General features: G+C 33.4%; 2 protein-coding genes across 9 annotated transcripts in view; both read right to left on the bottom strand.

The window, feature by feature from the left end:
- LOC125060352 (facilitated trehalose transporter Tret1-like) overlaps positions 1–11,825 on the bottom strand; it is a 44,648-nt gene extending 32,823 nt beyond the window's left edge. The window contains exon 1 of one of the 2 annotated variants that reach the window (XM_047665224.1): positions 11,803–11,825. In XM_047665224.1, the coding sequence (XP_047521180.1) occupies positions 11,803–11,810 (8 nt within the window). In that variant the 5' untranslated portion in view covers positions 11,811–11,825. Of the gene's footprint in view, positions 1–1,156; positions 1,334–11,802 lie in introns of those variants that run through there. The other variant, XM_047665223.1, reaches the window with a different exon arrangement.
- Positions 11,826–15,948: 4,123 nt separating this feature from the next.
- Positions 15,949–26,865, bottom strand: part of LOC125060151 (cystinosin homolog) — a 43,915-nt gene continuing 32,998 nt past the window's right edge. For 5 of the 7 annotated variants that reach the window (XM_047664912.1, XM_047664913.1, XM_047664910.1 and 2 more), the window contains 3 exons: positions 24,825–25,045; positions 22,332–22,433; positions 21,199–22,087 (listed from right to left, as the gene is read on the bottom strand). In XM_047664912.1, the coding sequence (XP_047520868.1) occupies positions 22,045–22,087; positions 22,332–22,433; positions 24,825–25,045 (366 nt within the window). In that variant the 3' untranslated portion in view covers positions 21,199–22,044. Of the gene's footprint in view, positions 16,870–21,198; positions 22,088–22,331; positions 22,434–24,824; positions 25,046–26,865 lie in introns of those variants that run through there. The other 2 variants (XM_047664911.1, XM_047664915.1) reach the window with 2 other exon arrangements.

The raw sequence follows: 26,865 nt of genomic DNA, 5'->3' as shown, positions 1-26,865 counted from the left end.
CTTTTTAACGGACATTCTTTCATTAATGATTCAACAGCCGCTAGGGTGTTTTATATGAATAACACTAGCTAGGAATTAGTAGAATCTATACGTTAAGCTATTAAGGGCATCCCGTAATGTCGAGAAAAAGATCTCCATTCATTCTGCAAAGCCATTGGAGTAGCAAATTAACAGAAGAATTATTAAGGTCACGAGGTCCCTGCAAGAAGCCTGGTCGAGCCAAGTGACTTCTGAGCTTCCTTAATGGACCGTCTTCAAGCAAAATTGCTTTGTCTGATGAAAAAAGGAATTACCAATATATGCAAAGTATTGGTACAAATACACGAACCTAATACGGTCGTCACTCTCACACTAATGATAACATTATTTACGGACATAATCATTTCGCATGCAACGTATCATGTATTTAGAAATATGTAAATAGTTTTATCAAACCCACCCAGTGATGCAGTGATCATTCCTGTCTGCAAAGGCATTATATATTAAAGTCTTTATATAAGTCTAAGAAGTATAAGTCATTATATATTTAAGTAAAAAATAGTTTCATTATATCTATGAAATGACCCCGACATTGCGTACAAGTTTTAATTCATATAAACGTAAATTATTTTTTAAGTAGTTCTTAATACGAACAAATGTTATAAATAGAAGACAAATATTTTTAGCCCATTTAATTTATGTAAATATAATTTCGACCGGATACTTCGAGCGCTTCGCGGCGTGATAATAGAATTACGATTGTGACATGTTAAATGTGTAAAATACAATTTATATGAGTTTTAGTTAATAAAAAAAAGTCAGTAGAACGCTATTGCCTGGTCTATCTATATGAAATAATTAATATAAAATATTACCCAAAAGGGGGCCATACATCAGAACACAAAGTAATGGAAATAACAAACAAAGCTAATGCCCGTTTGATTTGTAATTTTTATAGTTTAGAATTGGCTTTATTATTATGTATTATAAGTTTCAGTAATTGTTATATATATATTATTTTACAATTAAAATCGGCATAGTAATTTATGACCTAGTCATTTACAAAAGCTTGTTTATCACCTAACATAGAGACCTACTAGACATATATAAATTCTATTTCAATAAAAAATGCACTCATACTGATTAATATAATACCCATATAAACAATTCTACTTACTTTTCATCTGCCATTTTAATATTAAATCACAAAAAAAATCTACAAAGTTCACAGATACAATTCTAAAACAACACAGATTCCATTCCAGGCTAATCACATGTAAAACAATATATATTACACATTATTAGTCGCACGTTTACTTCCCGCAACGGTTACATATGTACTGACATTATATACAAGTTTTCTCAATATATGGATGTTTTCGCGCACGAGTTTGCATAAAAGCGCGGCAAAATATTATCAGCTGTTGACAGATTCCGCACCGAAACGCGGGACGCGACTTTCCGTGCGATTTTGTGCAAGGGTAGCTTTTACTAAATTATTTATCACACAATATTGCCAAACAAATATTTGTCAAACATTATTTGAAATTAGAATATTTTTTTTTGTGATTATAATAAGGTTTTATTCAATTAATATTTAAAAAAGGAATAATAAAACCTCATTCGCAAAAGACGAGACAAATTGTTCATATCTAAATTTTAAATTATTTATTTACATCAATACAATCATTATATTAAACTACTAATTTGAGAGTCAATTATAATTACCTCATTAATATATTTTTGAACGTGACTTAATTACAAAAAATACATAAACAAACAAATTATTATGTAGTTACAACAGTGTAAAGGTTAATCGATCATTAATTTTAGCTAATATACTATATCCTTTTAGTGGGTGTCTGATACTATATATGTGGTGTAGCTATAAGTGTTAGGCATCATCTATCTCTTAAAACTATGTCCCACTCTATCAAACATTTTTTTGACTCTATACCCTAATGATAGGGATTTAGGGAATATGTTAGGTTGTATTCAAATAATTTCAAAAAAGATTGCAAAACTGCAAAGTCTCAATATTTAAGTTCAAAAATAAAAAATAGCATGGATAAAGTAAAAGCTACCTGGAAAATAATAAATGAAGAATCAGGTAAAACGTCTGACAAACGAACTGATTATATGTTAAAAGTTAAAGGGAAGTTAATAAAATCTGACCCAGAGGTAGCTTCTTCTTTTGAAGAGTTCTTTACAAATGTACCACTAAATACGACCAAGTCCCTAGATTCCGGACGAAATGAAATTAAGTAAGATTACACCGTTGTTCAAGGCAGGTAGTGAGTCTGATCCGTCAAACTTCAGACCTGTTTCCGTGCTCCCTGCGTTGAGCAAAGTTTTTGAAAAGATAATGCTAGACCAGCTTTCTTTACATTTTAATAAAAATAAACTCTTACATAATAAACAGTATGGTTTCACTAAGGGTTGCTCCACAATCGATGCCGGTGTGAAGTTGATTTCGGACATATTTAACGCCTGGGAAGAATCATATGATGGAGTCGGCGTCTTTTGTGACCTGTCAAAGGCCTTTGACTGTGTTCATCCTGATATACTCGTTGGAAAGCTTCAACACTATGGCGTTGATGGCAAAGCTTCCAGCCTGATGAATTCATATTTAAAGGGAAGGATCCAAAGAGTTCATGTCAATGGAGTCACCTCTCCGGGTTCGCAGGTATCAATGGGCGTCCCCCAAGGATCGATTCTCGGGCCTTTCTTATTTCTGATTTACATAAATGACCTCCCATTCTTTGTCAACGAAGTTCATGAGATGGTATTGTTTGCTGATGACACTTCACTTCTATTTAAAGTGAATAGGAATAACGTATTATTGGACGATGTAAACAATTCTATCTCTCGTATAGTTAACTGGTTTAATGTAAATAACTTATTGCTTAATGAGAATAAAACAAAATGTATTAGATTTACAACTACTAGCGTAAAGCGAGATATTGGTAACCTGAAAATTAAGGACAGTGAACTAAACTTTGTTGACAAAACTGTTTTTCTAGGCATAACAATAGATAGTAAACTCCAATGGGGCCCACACATAGAGACTCTTTCGAGTAGGCTGAGCTCTGCAGCATATGCAGTAAAGAAAATCCGACAGTTTACTGATGAGGACACGGCTAAAATTGTGTATCATAGCTACTTTCATAGCGTTATGTCGTACGGCATTTTATTGTGGGGTGCTGCTGCAGAGGTTCAATCCATATTTGTGCTGCAGAAGCGGGCTGTTCGGGGTATTTGTTGTGTTTCTCCGAGGGAGTCGGTACGGAATAAGTTTAAGGAATTAAATATTATGACACTATCTGGTCAATATATTCTTGAAGCCTTGTTGTATGTCCAAAAAAATATAAACGATTTTAAAACAAATGGTGACTTTCACCAGTATAATACGCGAAATAGAACTAATTTGAGTGTACGACCAACCAGGCTCCAAAAGATAAACCACTCCTTATATGGAAATTGTATTCGTTTTTACAACAAACTCCCAAGCGAAATTAGAGAATTATCACTAAATAAATTCAAAGTCCTCGTTAAACGAAAATTAATCAACAAAGCTTTTTATAAATTTGAGGACTACTTAAATGATCCTAATCCTTGGGATTGAATTGCTCCAGTTCAAACAATTTGTATGACAATACTTGGCGATTAAAAAGAGTGGCGGAAAGTTTCTTGCCAGTTCTTCTTACCCGCTCTACGCCCTTGACTTGCGAACTGGTAGTAAATGTAAATTTACGATTAATTTAACTTGACTATTCAAAAGTGTACTTGGTTACCTACTTGAATAAAGATATTTTGAGTTTGAGTTTGATACTTAGGTAATAAAAACACGATAACAGTCTATGATCGCTTCAAACTCTTTCAAAATCCGGTATTGTTCGCATCGTGTTTTCACTATACAAACATACGTAATGATAATGTTTCTTCATTCTTAATTTGCGTATTTTTGTTGGTGAGCCCTGTATAGATGTTGCCAGGATGTGCCCGGTAGAATGTGAGAGCGACCCCGGGTCATAGTTATTGCGACCATGTTGGGTATTTTCGACCTGGATCTCTAACTGTAGAGATTTTGGTGTGGGCGAGCAACATATATGTATTTCCACCTCCAATATAAAAAAAACCGATCTCTCTAACCAGTAATTTAAAGCCAGTAAGTATACGCATTTAATTAGTCTAGTTAAACGCTTAGTCTAAAGTTAAATTACGCAAAGATATTTTAAACTCGGAACTATACGACCTATAAATCACCCGTATCATCCGTTCCAAAATAAAAAATTCATACATCGTCATCGGACGAGGGAATAATTGAGGGCCGCTTGCGAGGCCGTCAAAATATCCTTTAGTTATGCACTAAGGTCTGTGTATTGTCTCAGGTCAACACAGGGAAAATAATTAGCCTACAAATTATACAAACCACCTTCGCACCTTATTCAGATTTATTTTAAATTAACATATCAGACTTTTTTATTATATGGCAAAATAAAATGAAATAAAACAATTTTCCCATACATTTGTAGTAGAGAACCATAGTATAGTAGATATCCTGTAATTTTAACAGCTGTAATTAACCAAATAACTAGATACGCTTTAGAGCCAACACGTTACTTAATAAATTAATATGAATTTATGTGTGAAATCAGAATAAGAATGCTATATTTTTAATGTATTTTGACAACAATAAAAACAATTTATTACAATAAACTAAGCTGATTTTTTTTCTGGATCTAGTTCACGGGAAAGGTGCGGGAAGTACTAAGGTATAAAATTGCGATTGAAGAAATCACAAATTGATTTAATAAGAAATCAATAGCTTTATACTTGTTGTGACAATGATTTATATACACACATTTAATTATATATATTTTAATGCAAATCAAATAAAACGTTTGATAAAAATATACTTTAAATTAATCGAATTTTTGCTATTTTTATTTCGATAACACAAACAGGTAAATCCACCGTCACCTTGCATCTTATCTAATTCCGCTAAAGACCCTGCATCGGTAATAAAACTGTATGTGCATCTTAATAAGTAATATACAACTATCTATAACATTTTTTTTTAATCCTACTGTAGCAAATAAGTTGGAGTTTGCAGATCCCACAATAGGACTTCTAAACTCGTGATGTAGTCATGAAACATGGCCGATGAGAATTATAGATAATATAGAACACTGTCTGCGCTTTGCTTTGATATCCGCCGTGTGGCCAGCCTCGATAGACATTATTTTCCTACAAATTGGGTTACCAATGGTTCAATGTTTAATGATCCTGTTAATTGTGTTGGGTGTACAATAAAACTGTGATGAAAAATGACTCGGTGTACATTTTTAGCTACTATTTATTATATACTATTTAGATACTAGCTTTAGTATTTCTTTCGCCGAGTCGTTTTAGTTTTAATCATGTTTTTATTTTTTTACAAGAATATGGTACAAAATGTTATGGTTAGTTACTATTATTATCTTTTACCTTGCTATATGCCATGGAACTTCTTCGGTACAAGAAGTCGCATCGGGATAACGGTCTAATGTTGTATGAATCTAAATAGCGCTGCGCCTTCTAAGCTCTCATGTTATTTTCACACGTGTATACCCTTTTTCTAACATATTTTCATATGTGTTTGATTGTCCTCATTTGAAGCTGTGTAATCAAACAGTATAAATAAAATAAAATGATTAAGCAGGTACTCTGATCCTTTACTAAGTCTTGCAGATTACGAGAATTTGGTCACCGATATTTTAATTTATTACATTCCCAAATATTACCTCAAAAACGACGACGATAAAAACTTTAAAATGATGAGCAATCGTGAGTACGTAAGGTTATGAACTTATCACAATTCAAAAGTAATTTTTGTTGCAATGTATTGAGACAAAATATTGATGTAAACTTTTATATGTATTCATCATCATCATCAATGGTTATACAGCACCTTGTGGGACCTCCTCAATTACACTTCGCCATCGCAATCTATCTAGTGCTTCCCGCGTCCAATTGCGAACACCTATTGTTTCGAGGTCATTGACAACACCATCCCATCAACGCAGCCTCGGTCTACCGGGTTTTCTCTTGCCACCGGGTCGTCAGTTTAGTAAGGACCTTGGGGTTCTGTCGTCCGCCATTTACACATATCCCAGCCACTTGAGTCTGTTGCACTTTATGAATTGGACTATGTTGGCGTCGTCTAGGATGTTATAAAGTTCTTCATTGTAGCGAATACGCCAAACACCGTCGTCGCAAACAGGGCGAAAATAAGGAGAGAGATCTCGTCTTTCTTGCTAAGGGGCCAGGTTTCAGAACCATAAGTGAGCAGAGTTTTATATGTATTACAATTTACAAAATGGCCTACATCCTAAGTCCAATATTTTAGATCATAAGAGTCCAGTCACTACGTTTAGAATAAGCTATATAACGAATGGGAGTAATATTTCCGTTTCGGAGTGAGTGCTTGATAATATAAGGAAATAGTTGTGGAAATTTGTTATCTAACTTTACTTTTTCAAACAGGACAAGAATTTCGACTTTACTTATGAAAACCGCGCTGCCAATGTTTGCCGAGCTTTCATACATACATGTTTAAGAAAAAAACGGGACAAAAAGGAGGCGGTGCAAGAGGCTCATCTAATGCTAAGTAACAAGCCCTGCCAGACACTCGCAGAGGGTTCGCGAATGCGTTGCCGGATTTTCGTCGACGTCTATGTGTTATTAAAATTTTCATACGATAATTTTTATAATTAAGCATTTCAGGCTATCTTATAAAGCGACTTACTTCTAAACGGGCTATTCTGAGATGTGTCTGTGAAATAGTTTTATTTTACCTTACAATCAATAAAATCGCAATAGTCGATTTCATTAACAAATCAACAATTATGAACTACTATTTATCACAAACAGGTAAAATAGGATTATACTGGTTATGAATATTAATGATTTCTATAAATAGTAGAAGGATTCAATCATCTGATATGTTTCTTATAGTTTTTAAAGTTTGATCTACATAAAGTATTTCCATTTAGCCTGGAAAAGATTGCTTGAAAGAGATAAGGCCAGTCGTTGTCCTCATTATTTAATAATTCCACTTGTGCTAATTTTAGCAAACGAAAATAAATCAATATAATAACGACACATTTTTAAAAATCTTTTTCCATTTATTCTGAAAGAGGCACTCGACAAAAAGGCAAGACCAAAGTATAGGAAAGCAGCAGCAGTGTTGGTCTAGTGACTTCAGTGTGCAACTGGACTTTATATGTGCGCATTCAACATTCGCTTGAACGGTGAAAGAAAACATCGTTAGGAAACCGACATACCTAGACCCAATAAGTCGACGGCGTGTGTCAGGCACTGGAGGCTCATCACCTACTTGCCTATTAGATCAGCTTTCAGAAGCCCAGACCTAAAGAGGTTTTAGCGCCACTGATTTATTTTTATTTTTTAACGTATAGTAAAAAATAATATGATTTTATTTTGAGCACTCTTTTGTTAGAGACAGCATAAGGAAAGTACAGGTTTGAGCTTGTAACTTTTTTTTCATGTATGTCTTTTGCCTGGAGGTGGAATTGTTTAAGCCTTGATATCCTAGGGTAAGATTCAAATGCGAGACTAAGCTAATGCTTAGAAAGGAATAGTGGTTGCTGCAATTGCGACAAAAACTATGCGATAAATCGACATGCAAACCTTGGACTCCGACAGAGATAAACATGTTCGACGAACTGCAATACCTCGTTCAAGGAAATGAAGAAGCTTTTTACTGATATTTCTATTATTGGACCAAGTTTGATGATGTATGTTTTGTCTACCTTAAGGTTTAAAGATTTTATTTGTCATAAAAATAATCCGACCATACGTCCTTCCTATTTAAACATATCTGGAATGTTCTGTCTTCAGCTTATTTTACTCCTATTATTATACATAACAAGGGAGAGACATATTAGGAAAAGGCCGTTGACCTCAACGATTATTAATAAATTTGTATTGTCTTTGTGTATAGCAACAAGTGCTAATCAGTATTTGATACCTGTGTGTGTATAGTTGTATAAAAAAACCAGCGCTACAATCTTTTAGGTCTGACCTTCAGATTTCTGCATCTGTTTTTAGGTGATCAGCCTTCTGTGTCTGACACACGCCGTCGACTTTTCGAGTCCAAGGCATGCCGGTTTCCTCACGATGTTTTCCTTCATACGAGCGAGTGTTAAACGCAAACATAGGCAGAAAGTTTATAGGTGCAGCCGGGAATCGAACCTTCGACACGGATGAGATTCACACCTCGAAGCCACTGCTCATTGCCAAATAGATAGCTGTCGCTGAGTACTAACTTCATATAAATACTTTCAAAGATTCTTTATCATTTGTTATTGAGTGCGCATGCACAAACTGACCTTTGTCGTCAGGAAAAACGCAATAACGCGGCCAATATTCAAAATTTCAAGGTGACAGGTGTATGTGCCAAAAGTGTATTTTTTTAAGTCACATGCTTTGACCGCCCACGATCAAACTTGGCACTTTCCGATGTCGAAAAAAAGATATCCGGTTACAAAATAATTCCAAAATAAATACTAAAAATAAACTGCAACTGTATTTAAGATAGGTCATTAGGTACGTATGCACTCGTACGAAAGATCGAACGGCGGAACGAAAACAATTAGTCGTTGACGCGTCTCGTTTGATTGTGATTGGTCAATTGCATCTTTAGTTCAATCACAGAGAAGCGTCAGAATACGTGTTCTCAGTTAACTAATCATATATAATCGCATATATAGCGTCTGTCTCACGTTTGTAGATATCGTTTAATGGTCCTATTAACAGATTGTGTTGATTGACTTTCAGCAACTCCATGGAAAACTTTCGCCGAGTCGTTTAAGCAACATTGCATTTTATTATTAATTTTTGCTTTTGCTTTGTTATATCCTATCTAATTACTTTTTATGATTATTTACATTGATTTTGTATATTCGAGAACATCTTCCGGACCCATGCGAATTCTTCGATAAAAGTTCCTTCGGGCTTTGTGTGTCGCGATATCGCGAGCTACTCGATTGCGTGGATATGTTGATTGACACCTGATTCATAAATTATCATGTCATTTAAACATCTGTACTTACAGTGGAGCAGTGTTGGCCTAGTGGCTTCAGCGTGCGGCTCTCATCCCTCAGGTCGTAGGTTCAATCCCCGGCTGTGAACCAATGGGCTTTCTTTCTATGATTTATATATGCGCATTTAACATTCGCTCGAACGGTGAAGAAAAATAACGTGAGGAAACCGGCTTGCCTTAGACCCAAAAAGTTAACGGCGTGCGTCAGGCACAAGAGACTGATCACCTACTTACCTATTAAATGATCAAGAAAAAGATACAGAAATCTGAGGCCCAGACCTAAGAAGGTTGTAGCGCCACTGATTTTTTTTTTTTTTTTTATATATTTCTTACATAATTCATAAGTGTTACATTGTCCTCGTTTTAACATATGTCATGAGAGCATAAATAAAAATCATGTAAGTATATCAAAATAATCGCGCAATTTAATAGTATTTTAGGATTGTACGAGGTTTTAACTTTTATTAGTAGAACTAATTCTACTTTAGTTTAAAACTTTAAAACGAAAAATAACGGCTTAAAATTCGAGTGTTCGTCTATTGTTATAAACTTGCTAACCCAACTTCAAAACGAATTTACTATTGTTGTTTGAATCAATTTAAATAAGAAATATAATATAATGGTGGTGGATGGTGCTTAATGAATTAATAAGTTTAATGTCCAAAACACCTTACGTTATATAAAGTGTTTTATTTTTATTATAATCTATAACTCGTCAATCTGCGGGGCGTTGGTGACGTATGTAAAACAATACCTATTCAAAACACGTAATAAATGCATGATTACGATGTATCTCGCACATGCACTTGGAGCACATGACAGTAATCTTTACTGATATGCAGATAATTTCGTCATCGGCTATTATTGGATATTGGATATTTATTACTGAGGGTAATTCAAAGACAAAATTTAATACGTTTTTGAATTACGCAAGTCACACAGCTGGAGTTATTTGTTTAGCAAAGGGTTAAGATTTAGGTCTAAGCATAACTATTCCAACATTATCATTGGATTTGACATACACGTTAATGATTTAGTCTGAATTTTACCCTTAGTCAGGCAATATACCTATTATTTATACCAGATAATTGTAAAAGATTAATTCGTCATGATCGTAGAACAATGTCGGATTTAAAAAAAAAACAATTTTTATCATATTTGGATACTACCTTGACTTAATATTACGGCTACATTAAAAAATCCATGTGTTTTAAATTCCAAATTAATCAGTCGGTAAAGTGACGGATTTGATAGACGCTCATTGATTCTTCTAGAAAACTGTGTAATTTAATGTTATTATTTTTATTTTGTTTCAAAAGAAACCCTTTTGTTTGTTTGTATTCCAATGTTCAAATTTACAGAATATAAATTAAAAAAGTTGTGACAAAAAACAAACATGATTATATTATTTTGAAATGGCTGCCCTGTAAAGTTTACTATTTGTCAGATCCTTCACTATTCTACGACTATGACGAATTATATATCTAAAGGTTCCGATTGACAACTACTAACTCAAATCATCGTTAAATACATAGGACTCTTTTAATAACACTGAAAATGTACATCGACAAATAAGACAGTGTTTCTAGTGTCTTGCAGGCTAGACTACAGTACCTATTTATTTCAACCACTCACAAAAAAATTTGTATGTGTACCTTATAGTTCCAGCATATTCGTTCAGCATAACATATGTAAGATTGCACAATGTTTGAAATGTGAATGATAAGCTCCTAAAAATTATATCATTATTTGTGTAACTCAAACACGTAAAACATATTGTATACATTCAAAGTGGTACAAATTGTAATAATTCAGACATTTCTAATGACTTTACGCTAATAATAATTAGCTTAAAGCGTAATGTTAAGTGAGATGCGACCTATTGCAGGGCACGCCTGCTCAGGAGATGCCTATTTAACCGCCGCCTAAATTAACCCATAGCATACTGTTTAGAGAAGATGGAAGGCTGCAAGGAGTTCCACTTCTTCCTACTGTTTTTATAAGAAACGAAGAACCAAACAGTGCAGTGCGGCATCTGGAGATGTCAACAACGAAGGGGTGAAACTCCAGCGTGCAGATGAGCATTGTTTGATTGATGAGAGATTGAGAAGTTTTTACGTCCTATACAGAAGTACTCCTTTTGGTTATCAGGTACGCAAGCCAAGTCTTTTGACAGAACAGACAGAATTAAAGAGCACATTGAGAAATAAGACTATCCAGTACAATTTCTTGAAACGCTTTCAAAAATCGTCATTGTCGTAGAATAGTGACGGATCTGACAAATAGTAAACTTTACAGGGCAGCCATTTCAAAATAATATAATCATGATAGTTTTTGTCATAACTTTTTAATTTCATAATCTGTTATTATTAAAATTGGCGTACAAGCAAACAAAAGGGTTTGTTTTGAAACAAAATAAAAATAATAACATTAAATTACACAGTTTTCTAGAAAAATCACATGTTTCTATCAAACGTCACTTTACCGACTGATTAATTTGAAATTTAAAACACATGGATTTTATTTAATGTAGCCGTAATGTATCCAAATATGATTAGAAGTAGATTTTGGTTTTTTTTCAAATCCGACATTGTTCTACGATCATGACGAATATTCTTACGTATCGCATGCTTTAACTCCACGGGTTGGTGAATCAAGTGTAATACAGCTCTAAATGATAGTTAAGATTAGAAAACCTGGAACCTTATACTTACTCTATCATCACGTAAAGCTAACAGACACCCCCACACCCCCTTTGACTTTATGGGACAAACGTTTGACTCTCTTCCGTGGTTCTCCTTTCAAGCTAATTTTCCTTTCTGAACCCGCATAGCACCATTTGCGGGCTTCCACTTCACATTTGTTGAACATTGTATCACCAATGTTTGGAGTTTTCAAATTGCTAGTTGCGCGTCCTATACCTTTCCTGAAAATATTTATAAATGTAGGCATGCTTTGAATTTTAGGATTTAAGATCGCTAAAGCATTGGTCTTTTCGTATGTGAACACAGAGATTGGTCGATTTCACGACTTCCTTTGCTCAAGTTCACAGAAGCGCAAAGCAAATCGATATTTATAATCTCCAATACTTCCCGGGTTTTATATATGTCGTGGCCATATCCTAGATTTGCTCACTTCATGAAATGCTCGAGAATTTCATGAAATGGTTGTATTTCATGATGTGGGCAACTTAATTTGACCAGACCATTAAATCGTCAACATTTCACGATTTTTTCATCCACATTTGGCCGGATCGTATAAATAGGGTGTCCATAAAATATTTAATAAAAATCCAGAATAAGTTAAGAACTTGTTTATTGTTATTTAAGTCCGACTGATACAAACAAAATGAATTAAATTTTTGTAACAAAATTAAACATCAAACACGTCATGTTACACAATTATTGTTAGAAAACAAACAAATATTTAGAAATAAGTAGGTACTTTCACTTGACACCAATTCTTCTATGACATGCGCGGTGAACTCTCTTCCATTATCACTCTGTAATATAAACGGAGCGCCAAATTCCAAGAATATTTTTAAAAGTTCCAAGACTACTTCTGCAGCTCTTTTCGACTTTATAGGTCTGAGGTGTAAAAATTTTGTGGCATGATCTTGGTAATTCATAAGCCATTTAAATTCTCCATCCGCGGCAGACGGTAAATCTATTAAATCCACCTGCCCTCGTGTGTTAAAATCTTTAGAAATTATCGGCTGAGTATACCTATAAAGCCTATTTTTAATGTGTTGAATCATTTTTAATCGTCCACCATGTCCAACAGTTTTATGTACTTCCTTTAATATTTCAAAATACTTCTCCATCGAAATTATGCGAATCGTATTATCATCGACGCATTTTTTCTTGAATAGAAGATATTCCTCATTCGCAGTTTCCAAAATATCATATTTTGATAACCAGTAATAGTCCATGGACTTCTTTTGCGTAGTCACCATACTCTCCTTAATTTGTTTCATAACCTAAAAAAGGAAGAAAAAAAACATTAATTTTAATAGGTCATAATTCACAAACTTACATAATATCAATTAATACACAATACGTTAGCTGGCATAGAGTATTTTGATAAAATAAGTGAATATTTATGTAATTTAAGAGTAAAATACTAACCTGTGAAATGCGATCCAAACTCCACGGTTTTTTTACATTTTGCTCAGTTTTTGCGTGACTTGCATAGTACTCGAGAACCTTTTCGTCGTAAACTCTTTTACTATAACTTTCTTCGTCATTTATTAACGAATTATTCACTTTTTCACTGCGAGAAACAACATTATCGACAGCGGCCACCATCTTCACACATAAACAAAGCGTTTGCAGCGCCTCTACCGGTAATTAATGTAACTACTTTACGATATGATCAAATACTTGACCATTTCATGAAGAAGCCGCGCGTTTAGTTGCCCATATCGAGAAACGATTTCTTATCATTGATCTGCCCAAACCACATCACGATGTGGCCAATAGACAATGAAACATTTCATGAAATGTAACCATTTCATGAAATTCTCGAACATTTCATGAATTGAGCTAATCTACGATATGGCCACGACATATATTACATACAGTAAAACCGGTCACGTAAACAAAGATAAATTGTAGTCAACCATTTTATGTAATACGAAAAATATTTGTAAGGATTATATTGAGTAGTATCATATAAGTAGTATTGTTACTTATAGTAAAGTAAGTAACCAATTTTCCTTAGGTATAAATATGGCTCATATATCCGTTTTAAGTATTCGTTTATATAGGTGAATGCACTATAAATCTATAAAACAGACACTATATACTCCTTGGGTTTGAGCGACAAAAGGTCGAATTCAGCATTGAATTCTCGTAGCAAAATTAATCGCACAAAAAATGACAAATGTAAATAAAACTATAATATTTAATTTATTCTTTATTTCGAACATATGTTGTTTTCGAAAGAGATATACAAGTTACAAATATCATATGAATAGTACAAATGGTAGAAAATATTACAGACCTCTACCATAAAGCGATAAGGGGATGAGAATGTAAAACAAAAGACGGTTGTACGCTCCGTTCGTTTGTGATTGGTCAACAGCGTCTCTAGTGCAATACGCATTGACACGCGACATCATACGTCATATTACGTTTGACCAATCACAATTGAACTCATGTTTTGTCTACAGTCCTTTGTTTTACGTCACATATCAGAAATTCTTTTGTATTTAATAGGTAATATTATGCAATAATTGGATGGACAGGCACGATATATCTGCATGTCACAAAAAGCTAATACTGCTGACTTCAATACTACGTAATATTTTATATTGTTATCTATGCGACCTTATTTTAAAACGTGGTTAAATTTAGTGATATAAATGTATGGTAACCATAAGAAATGCAGAACAAACTTTAGTCCTTATTTCAAAGGTACTAGCTTAAAAAACTCTGCCAAAAATCTTTTTTAAACAATCCTTATCATTCGACAATTGTTAAATTGTATTTATAAATATAATAAAATAAGTTATAATAATAAGACTGATTTAGGTTTAAAATATTTACAATACCTAAATAATAATTTTTTAAAACTCATATTACCGATACAATAATGTTAATAATAAAACTTTAAACTAAATAAAACTATCATTACACTTTTTAAATTAAGCCTTTTTGTGTATAAATTGTAACGTACATGCACGGTAACTCATAGACCAAATCGTAAGGCGAATATATAAATAACACAAATTATTTTGAAATATCCCTATAATTTTTAGATACATATAATATTATCTTCAGAGAATCGTTTAAAGTTTATTTATGGTATGATTGGGGGGGAGAGGGTTGGAAATAAGACTACAGAGAAGCCATAGAAGGACATCCATGTTAGTGGTGCGATGCTTTAAAAGAGTATGCTCTTTTAAATTGGGAGTTCGTATCTCCCAGAAAAGACTGGAAGCAGATTCGCAAAAGGATAGCTGTGTTTTGCCACCTAAGACAATGTTGCTACACCTGTATAATTTGTTTCTATAGTCTCTGTAATTCAATAAAGTAATACTATTTTAAAATAAACATTTGTGCTATTATAGATATATGGGTTTAGACGAAAATACATAAACATTATTTTTGTAATGAGACACCCTTTTTGGTAAAGATTCCCCATCTCTTTTCATACTAGAGAAAACGTAATTTCACAGAAAGAGACGAAACAACAAGGGAAAAAAGTACAATTAGACTAATGCAGTTTTTAATAGCCGGCAAACGATGCTTTGCCATATATATTATTTCTAGGAAACATTTTTTTAGTTCAATAAAAATGGGGGTTGATCGTAGAGGGGTGAAAAAAAAAGGGTTGTATTTTTGTATGCTGTATCATAAAAAAATAAAGAATAAAATTTAGTAGTGGACCACCCTTAACATTTAGAGGGATGAAAAGATGTTTTCCGATTCGCAGACTTAACCGATATATACACAAAATTTCACGAAAATCGGTCGAGCCATTTCGGAGGAGTTTAATTCCAAACACCGTGACACGACAATTGTGTATAATAGAAGATTAAATAATATATTTGTTTCAATATTTAATAAAACGCTTTAAATTTCCAAAAGAAAGTTCTTTCACTCCATTTCCTTCTGATAAATTTTATCATTACAATATTTTATTGCTCTCCTATCTTACCACTAAATGTCGAGATAATTTTCACCTGACTATAAACTTTAATCAAAGATCTATAAAAAATTATTTGTATATGACACTTTAGTCGTTATCGCTCGGACCGCAATAAAGGGATGTGAAAAAATCATCGATTATTTTTTTAAGAAATATCGATTATTTATTAATCGATTTTTCTTGCTAAAAAAACTATCGATAAATCGATTTTTTTATGCAGAATGTCACATCCCTAGACCGCATCATTTTATTCTTCAAGACATTACAGCTGAGACATTTCAATACTTTTGTTACACGTGATCTACCAAAGGAATGTCTATGGGAAGAAAGGTCACGTGACCAAGCGTGAGCTATTATCACTCCCATACAAATTCGTTTGGCATTAGTGGGTTACGTCTGTTACAGAGTGATTTGGTCTGTAGCCCTGATTTTCTATATTCCTAGAATTATTGCTAAGATAATTGATTATCATATTGAATTCATATTGCGGGTATTTTTTTGCATACAGTTAAGTACATAATATAATGAAGGCCATATATGTGAGGCCTATAACAAATAGATTAAAAACTAAAACTTAATCATTAGCATAAATCATAAGACTGTTTCATTATTATGAATTGTATATAACTTCTATAACAGAAATAAGTGAGAATGTATTGCTTTACATACAACTAATTGACTTTTTATAAAAATGTGTACTGATTTGAACCAAACATAAAACGTTATGTCAATTGTCATATCATCTTTACCAGTGTCCTTGACATTTATTTACCCATTTAAAAATCGAATATAAGAGAATGTGTATCTACTGACGATAAAATTAAGATTTTATATATCTTGACTATTCCATAGTAAACCTTTCTGATTCCTCGAACCAATTAAAAACACACCAACGTTCGTTTGTTTTGTTAAAAGTACCAGCCGACAATTCGTGGCAAGTCTCCAAGTCAGTTAGCCCTTCACTCGTGAGGACCTCTACATTCTGTAGCACCTTTATCCATGAAGCTTTAGATAACTAAGCCGGAGCTCCTTGATAGGGCTCTGAAGGTTCATGATCATCAAAGCCTTCGTCGTCTTCATTATCCGGAGCATAGCTCGTGCCCGGAAGCAGGATGTATCTGGCATCCCTGGAAAGTAAGGTATTATTAATTCAAATAGATGCTACAATCCAATACACGCCAATTCTACAAGATAATGTCAACTATTATACAGATAATATACCTGTACACATAAAAACTAAATCGAGAATTACGCCTTAATAAGCAAGTTTCTCTCTTAAATGAAACTATCTCTCTTTATCATAGCTTAAATGCGATGAGAGACGACATATTTTAAGCTATTGCATAGCTTCTATCACGGGCCTCGAGCGTGGAGAACGAATCAAGAAATTCCGTAACGAAAAAAACCTTGCGCGTTAGAGCGGGACAGAACGCATACTGCGTATTCACATCTCTCTGACGAGATCGGTGCAGTCGGTACGAGTTAGTCTGAGTCTGGTAGAGGGGTAGATTGAATTAATTTATCAAAGAAAAAACTTGAATTAATATCAAAGAAAAAAAAACTGCATAAATAAATAATTATAATTGCAAAGTTGAAAAAAAAATTATGCAATAGCTTTACCGCGGCAGTCCCCATAAACTGGTAGGAGGTTCACCTGATGTTAAGTGATACCGCCGCCCAAGGACACTCTCAATGGCAAAGGGCTCGCGAATGCATTGCCGGCCTTTTAAGGATTAGTACGCTGTTTTCTTGAAGGACACTTAAGTCGAATTGGTTCGGAAATACTTAAGTGGGCAGCTGGTTCCACATAGTGGTGGTGCGCGGCATAAACTGCCTTAAAAAACGCTCACTTGTGGAACGACGAACGTCGAAAATAATACTTAAAAAAAAATTAGAATCTATTCCAAGTTACAAAGTTTGTACACTTACGAACGACAAAAAGTTTTAAGTGTGTTATTTTACTTTTACTGCCAGTTTTCAAATCCAAGGCCGAGAACTGATTCCGTACCGTATCCTTATTCAGTATAACATTTAAGCTGTGATAAAAAGTTTTATATTATTGATTTAGTTTTCATAAATACTACAAACAACTTGGACATTGATGCATTTTTACTTTATTATAGAGGTATCTAAAGAACCATCCTCATCATCTGACTTCGTGACTCTTAATCAATCTTCAAATATAATCTTGTAGCTTCTAATTAGCGCTCCTCTTCTGACTTAATAGGTAAATTGAAAAATAGGATTTAAAAAAATAATTTCAAAGTTGGTTAAGTTTAAAAAGTACACGTCGGTCCAAGGGTCTCAAAAACGTAGTTTTTTTTAACACGAGGTCATAGATTCAAGTCTTTACATATCGTTTTCTTCACGTTGTTGGCTTTAAAATATACCGTACTTGCAAATGTTATTTGCTTACTTAGAACCAAGAAATACCTTCGGAGCCATTGATTCAACGCGACGCATTAAATATAGTCTGAAATAATCTTTGTAAATGTTTCTTGGCCAATCTTATAATTGCAATGAATACGTCTATATTGAGTGATCGTCAAATGTTTTAAATAAAGGATCCTCTATACTCCAGGATTCCACGGTCATTCGTCTTATTTACATTAATAAGTTTGCTTAAATGATTATGGCTTTAGTATGTAAATAGCATGACAAAATGTAAACATATCGTGATCATGATAACATGTCTTCGATATAATTGATATTATACATTTTCACTATTACAAATGTCTAGCCACACTCAGAGTCAATTAAATTGTCTAATGGTAGATTCAGAAACCATACTATTACTCCCGTATACTCCTGTATACTCATGTGTATAAATAAATTCTACAAGCTACTAAATTTAATGCCCGATTTATGAACGGCTAATTAATGATTAATTAATTCCTATCGGAAAAGACCTTTTAATGTGTATTAAAATCTTCATTTAACAGATAGAATAATACAGATGTTAGGGGTATATACTCGTAGATTTCGAAAAATTTGCTAAATACAGCAAAAAATGTCAGTTATTTTGTGTTAATTTCGTTTTCTTACAGAATAACAGATAGATTTTAAATGTTTAAATACTTTTTTCATATTATGTTTGTTTGACTTAATGCTGAAAAATAAATATGTTCTTTTAAAGAAAAACGCTTTTTACCGGATTAAAGTTATGTATTATTATAAATTTACAACTATTTGACATAATTTTAAATTTATCCGACGTTTCGCGTGCTTTACAGCGTGCGTGGTCACGGTGACTGAAGACAAAAGATGTTGAATGTCAAAAAGTATCACAGCTGCAGAGAAAGTTGCATTATCTGTATTTATTTCCCCGGAGTTGGTATCGACTAAAAGATGGAGGGTTTTGGCAAAAATGGCTCACGGTGTCCTCTATTTTCGCGGATTGTTTTTCTTTTTGAGATTTTAATTTGGATATTATTGGATCCCAGGTGTTTGACAATTTTAGGCCGTCTTCTCTATTGAAATTGGGGTGTTTTTTGATTTCAATGGCTTCGCGTACCAATCTTGGGAAGAATCTTTTCTCTTTCGCAAGTACTTTCGGTTGGTCAAAGCGTATGTAGTGATTAGGCCTATCTAGTATGTGTTCACAGACTGCTGATTTTGTGTGTCGTCTATGTCTTATGTCTGCAATGTGTTCTTTGAGTCTGCTGGACATATTGCGTTTAGTTTGCCCTATGTAAGACAGGCCACAGTCGCAATCCAGTTTGTATATACCTGCATCTTGCAATGGGGTGTTACTTTTGATTGGTCTTAGGAATTGCTGAATCTTCTTGTGCGGCTTGAAAATTGTATGAATAGAAGCTCGTTTCGCACCGTGAGCCATTTTTGCCAAAACCCTCCATCTTTTAGTCGATACCAACTCCGGGGAAATAAATACAGATAATGCAACTTTCTCTGCAGCTGTGATACTTTTTGACATTCAACATCTTTTGTCTTCAGTCACCGTGACCACGCACGCTGTAAAGCACGCGAAACGTCGGATAAATTTAAAATTATGTCAAATAGTTGTAAATTTATAATAATACATAACTTTAATCCGGTAAAAAGCGTTTTTCTTTAAATGTTATGAGTTATGTTAATCAAAGACAATACTAAATATGTTCTTTCAATTATTTGATGTTTGGTTTCTTATCTAACTTCTGTAATTTATGGGATTTTATACTTTGTGGTATCCACAGTAGAACGGCCTCTATATGAAACCATAAACTGGAGTATTTCATATATAATTTATATACTTTAATTACCCTTTAGTCCTACTATAGAAATATATTCGTATTATAGATCAATGAAACACACCACCAAAGAGGATGTGAGGAAATATTTGGAGACGCGGGAAGACTTTGACTTTGTTGAGTAATAATTTAGTTTTTTCTTTGAAATATAAGGTTTAAATAATTGTCGTTTGTTTAAAATGTTAAATTACAGTTTTTTTGTCTATTAATGTACTTACTTAGGTTTTCTGTTTCATATACATATATTGTTTTTTTTTATGTTACAGGAGGCAAACGGGCAGGAGGCTCACGCGGAGGCTCACACGGAGGCGCCCATGGACACTTCCGAAAGGCTCGCAAGCACGGTGCCGGCCTTTTAAGAATTGGTACGCTCTTTCCTTAACGGACCGTAAGTCGAATTGGTTCGGAAATACTTCAGTGGATAGCTGGTTCTACATAGTGGTGGTGCGTGGCAGAAATTGCCTGAAGAAACGCTCAGTTGTGGAACGACGAACATACGTTTTTCAATTTAACCTTTTTTGGCTTTGTAAATTGTCTAAGTGTTTTGTTTTATAATATGTATGTTAGCTGTAAGCTTACTAATAAATTAAATAAATAGTATAACATGTACGATGTGGAGAAAGGCATACAGTTCCTCCAATCTGATCAGAGTATCCCCGACCAAAGATCCCAGTGGCTAATGTTAATTGTAGCCGCAGATAACCGCCAATTAAGATATGTCATCATTGCAATGATAATAATTTCATATTATCGGTGTCATTACCTACATTAACATCTTATAGATACACATCTATATAGAATATAGGTACCGAATAGACTAGATGCAGTGTCGATGTATACGATATAACTACAGATTTCTTTCTTTCATAGATAAGATCAAGGAGATTGAAATTAAGTTAAAAGTTTAATTTTGATATTATTCTTCAATGAACATACAAACTCTATTCATTTTATCTTTTGTATACTAAAGTCCGATTTAATATTTATTTTAATCCAGCTCATAAGGAATATGTATTACTTTGTATTTTTGTTAATTGTAATTTGTTAATTTATAGCGTATTTATTGCTTGGTGTATTTCAAAACGTATCCAAAATTAATCAGCTTTTTTCAAATTATCTTTAGTAATCTCAACCTGTCAAAACAGGAATGACAAACTCAAGATGGACTTGAGATTTTTGATAAGGATTCGTAATAAATAAAACAACGCAAAACAAATACTTATTTATTGTTCTCACAAAACTTTACAATAATAATGATAGAAGAAATCAAAATGCAAATAGTTTATACACATTTTAATATAAAATGTGTTCATCACAGAATATTTCATAAATAAACTTCAGGTACCTTAGGAAGACTTAACAATTCATAACATTTCAATTTTTTTTAACACTTTTCATAGATAACAGATGAAATTGAATTTATATTGTCTGTATCTATTTTTTTGTATGTGCGAAATACCCTTTACCGGATTAAAACTGGTTTAAGCATTACAATTGTGAATTTAAAATTATAAATCCATTTTTCCACCATACCAGTCTAAATTTTTTCTCAGAAATGTTATAACATCACCGACTGTAATAATTAAACGCATTTCAATTAAATTATACATTTAAAAAATATATGGGATTTTCTTTTCGTAGAATTGTTTTACAATCCTAATATGATTATTATATTATATATAGAAGAGTATATGACAAGTATTTTACTAGGCGCTTTATATGAAAAGATAATTTAGTATTGCCTCAGAAAAATAAGAACACTTATTGTAAAGAATTTATGAAAACAAAAATAAACTTCAAAAAAATAATACTATCACCTTAAAGATCTCCATAACATTTCGAGTATTTAATTCTAAGTTTTTGCTAAAAATTGCGGGTAGCTGCCAATTAATATTTTTATACCCTCGTTGACAAAATTTTCAAAATTATATATTTTTTTCAAATTCCAAAATTGCATACGTCTATTAACTATTCTATAATTGAAATCTTATAGAATAGCTATCAAACTAGATTTAGGCAGTCGTAAATCTCTTAACACAACGTTCAAATGCGAATTTACACCTTGACGTCCATGTTGTACTTCTTTTCGTCGCCATTCCTAAAATTAAAAAAAAAATCATCAATATTGTATCACCAGCACTAGACCAGCAAAACTACTCCATAATGCGTGATTATGACTTCAAATTCATTGATTTACATAATACGCATATGTTAAGGCAAATTATGTAAAAATAATCAAATATTCTAAAGCGCTACTTAGATATACAATATACATACATACATGTCTTACAAAAATCTAAAACTTACTGAACCATAAACTAACTACAATCTACCGTACATACCAAAAGTTAACCAAAAATGCTTCATCACCACTGTAGTAACGATTGTCCATCAAATAAGTCAATTCATCTTCAATTTTCACGTTAATATAATCACTGTGCTCTCTGAAAAATCCCTGAATTTTTAAACTTTTTTGACCCCAAATCATGCAAATCCCAATCCTGAGAACTGCGTTTGTCTCGTCTTTGCAGTTTACCCGGCATTTCGCAAGCATGATGAGATGTTCCTTTCGGTTTCTGATGTCTTTGTTGATCCCCTAAAGCTGTTTTGATTCGCTAGGGTAGAGTTGCCAACTTAACTTTAAGGTTAAATATTCTAAGCTATTGCATAGATTTTTTGCGCGCGTGGGCTTTGAGCGCGGCGACTTAAAGAAGTAATTCCGTAACGAAAATAAAAACCTAACACACGATGACGTAATATAGGCGCGGCCAATACGCGTTAGAGCGGGACAGAGCGCATACTGCGTCTCACATCGGACTGGCGTAATCGGTGACGTAGCGCAGGTGCGTTAGAGTGGGATAGCCCGCATACTGCGTATTCACATCTCTGACGAGATTAGTGCAGCCGGTACGCGTTAGAGTGAATCGGACTATATAGGCGTGTTAGTCTGAGTCTGGTAGATTGAATTAATATCTAAGAAAAATAAAATAAAATTGCACAAGTTGATAAAAAATGCTATGCAATAGCTTTACCGCGGCAGTCCCCGAGTGCCATACGTTTTTTTTAATTCATGTTTGAAATGATCGCAGACTTATGATAGCATGTCTATTTTAATAACTAAATTAATAAGTAGTTGGCAACCCTAATGCAGTTTTAAGCGGTTTACAAGTGTTTTATTGCGACGGATATAAGCGGATGACTGGAAAGACTTCAACTGAATATGTTTGTGGTCGATGACTTTTAAAGTTCCACCTTAGTCGGGTCTCGTTCGTTACGAGACATGGTAATCAATTTTGCAAGAGATTTATGTCAATTACTGCAAGTTGAGTACGCACGTAGATGCGTTTTGTGTTTTTAAGTGTGACGGTTTTTAAAGTGTACACAGAGTACAAAAAAATATATTCATCACGTGATATACATATATGTATAACATTTTTAATTGAGAAATATAAACGTTTATTAACTGTCGAGTAATTTATCCTTGAATTCTCTCCTGTTGGGTTTAGAAGTCCTCTAATATTCCTTCCAGATTTTTCTTGTCAAACACTTTTCCACATTTCATATTCCTTAACTTGCTATGATATCGAATACTTCTTCAGTTTCAATTACTTATAATAACTTATCTATTTAACTTACTTTAAAACCACATCCCAAGTAAAACACCACAAAAACGCGCAATTAGTAGAAGATAGAACTCTCGCGGAATAATGAAAATAAATGTTCGCTGAAGTTTAAAGCGAAAGTAAGATGTTAGTGAAGGATACGGTAAAAGACAATGATAAGACCCACAAGTAGATATTATTGATTACTTGAACGTTTAATTATGTTTTACTAATATTACTAAAAATATTGGTGTATGACGCTTTGGGAGTGTTCAAGTATTATGTAACGAATTTTAGGGGGTGTCCTTTTGTAAAACGTTACGATGTGGGGCGGCGATTGAATTACGCGTTATTGTTAATATTATTTTCGACTTTCCAGTACTTTACACCACATAATGGTAACTTTTAGGTATAAAGAGTCACTGGGTGGCCACGAAACGTTTTACTATTGGAATACAGAAAAACGTTACGGCGCGTTACATGGGGGGGTCAATAATCTCCAAAAATTGCGAGACGTAATACTTAAACGCTCCCTTTCTACGAACACTATGGACACGATAAGAATTGTGATGATAGCGACAGTTCAAGTGATCAATATCAAGATATGAAACCCAATTTAAAATTATATCAATCAAAGTTAAAATACCCAAATCTTATTACTATTTATAACTATTAAAAAAAACTAAAACAATAAAAAAATCAATTTAAAAGGACAAAGTACAGAAAATCTCAAAACCTAAACTGATTTTAATGAAACTTGAACAGAATTTTTGGATAAACATACACTTACGAAATTTTGTACGCATGCTTATTTATCCTAGTTAAATGTTATCCAACTCCAAAATTATATATAAATACGGGTCACAAAACTTATATGACACAGGGCTAAACAAATTTATGTCATAGAGTTAATCTTAACTTTAATTGATATTTGTTAACCTCAGACCGCTGACTAAACTAATTCCAATAAGCCTTAAATAATAAAATTATTCCCGGTTTTTATATCTAACCAGTCAATACGAGTCGTTGAGGATTTTCCGAAATTCATACAAATTTCTACCACTCGTTTTTATCAATAAATACCAAACTAAATCCCTCTTAATAAATAACATTGAAGAAAATTTTCATAATTTTTAAAAACTTGAAAATAGGTTTTATCAGAATTAGTTTAGCCGTTTCGGCGACTATAGCGATCACGCCCCCAAGATCCATTAAATGAAAAATAATAAATACCTGTAAAACACATAGTGCTGCAATATGAAGAATATGTCGAAGACCAAACTGAAAAGGCCGAGGCCGAACTTAGTCGCGTCGCCGAAGAACGACACCCAATCGTTGTAATTGTACGCGTTCAACGTCATTTGAAGAATTGACAGGAACCCTCCGACGAAGTCCAAAAAGATATTCCCAATACTCCAGCCCACTGTGGATTTACGCTTGTAGTTCATGTATGCCTGGAATCATTGGTTTATTTATTATATTATAATTATACTGTTTTACTATTTTATTTATATTATCAATACCTTCTAAGAGCTTTTAAAAATCTATAAAAACAAGTATTATTAATGAATATTTGAGTGAAACATTACAATTAATAATATTATTAATAACGTGATGATATAATAATAGACAATGATTATGGTATGATAATGGTATTGTGTTTTATTAACATAACTTTTAAACATTTTTAGAAAACACTTTTTGGCTATGTTCAGATGGCAAAAACTTGACGCGCGTTTTCAAATCGCGCGACTAGACATTGTGGTATTTTCATACAACTGTTCACATGAGCGCGCGTTAACGTGCGTTAACGCGCGTCAACGCGGCGCTCAGAGAAAAAGTCTCTAGACGCAGGTGATCGCGCGTTGACGCGCGCTTTGATATTAATGTAATGTCCGTTTGCCGTTCAGATGAGCGCGCGCTTTCATCGCGATCGCATGTAATTTTGTTAATTTTCGTAATTATATTTTGTTCTCGCATTAAAAATAAGTGAAATTAAAGATATTGACATCGACTTACTAATCGATGAAGTAGAAAAAAGGCCAGCAAGTTGGAATATAGCAAATTTGTATAAAAAGTATAATATAATTTGTATTTTTTTTTTCAAAATTGGATAAACCCAATGTGTACGTTTTCTTTTTCTATATTTTTCTTTATAATATAACCACAAAATAATAGCCTCTTCCACGTCCATTTTCTACGTTCTACCGAACTAGACTGACGAGTACTCTCGCAACGCGCGTTAGCGCTCATCATCTGAACGCTCTTCAAATTTGATCGCGCGTTGACGCGCGTTAACGCGCGTTACATGTGAACATAGCCTTTATCGGATTGAAGTTATGTATTATAAACTTTTTCTTTTAGTCGATATCAAAGAAAAGCACGTGAAACGTCGGATTTTTTTTTAATCATGTAAAATAATTATTAGTTTATAATAATACATAACTTCAATCCGGTAAAAAAGTGTTTTCTTTAAATGATCATATGATTGATACTGTAATATGTAATCTAAAATTCAACCTTTTATTATATTATTATTTTATAAATAAATAATACCATTTAATAATTATTGTTATTATTTTGACGACTCGTTGGTCTAGTGGTTAGTACCCCTGACTGCGAATCCATGGGTCCCGGGTTCGATCCCCGGCTGAGACGAACATCGATGTGATGAGCATTTGGTGTGGTGCTCAGGTCTTGGGTGTTTAAATATGTATTTATATCTATCTATCTATCTATATCTATCTATCTATATATAATAATATGTATCTATATCCGTTGCCTAGTACCCATAACACACGCTTCACCAGCTTAGCATGGGACTAGGGTCAATTAGTGTGAATTGTCTTTAAAAATTAAAAAAAAAAAATCATTTAAAAGGATCTGCAAGTATAAAGCGTGAACACTGCCTAATAAACTATCTTTTTTAACATTTAAATTTACACAATTATAGTAAAAGCAGCACTATGCGTTTGAACCTTGACCGTGAACGAATGGACCTTACCATATATAGCGCAATACTTGCTACAATGGTGAAGGAAACACCCAGTAATACAGAAACCTGATCACCTTCTTAACAAAAATGCAGAAACCATTCCAAACATCAAAGGTCCGCTCTTAAGTCTCGTAACAAAGGTATACATAGTCCACGTTGTTTAAGAAATTCATATACGAAACAAAATAATTGTTTAAAAAAATAAAACACGTTTTCATACAACAAAAATCAGTGGCGCTACAACCGCTTTAGGTCTTGGCCTAAGATTTCTGAATCTGT

This window comes from Pieris napi, chromosome 21, assembly GCF_905475465.1.
Source record: "Pieris napi chromosome 21, ilPieNapi1.2, whole genome shotgun sequence".
Taxonomy (NCBI): Eukaryota; Metazoa; Arthropoda; class Insecta; order Lepidoptera; family Pieridae; genus Pieris; species Pieris napi.
The sequence above is the reverse complement of the archived record's forward strand: the minus strand, read 5'-3'. Positions and strand labels throughout refer to the sequence as shown.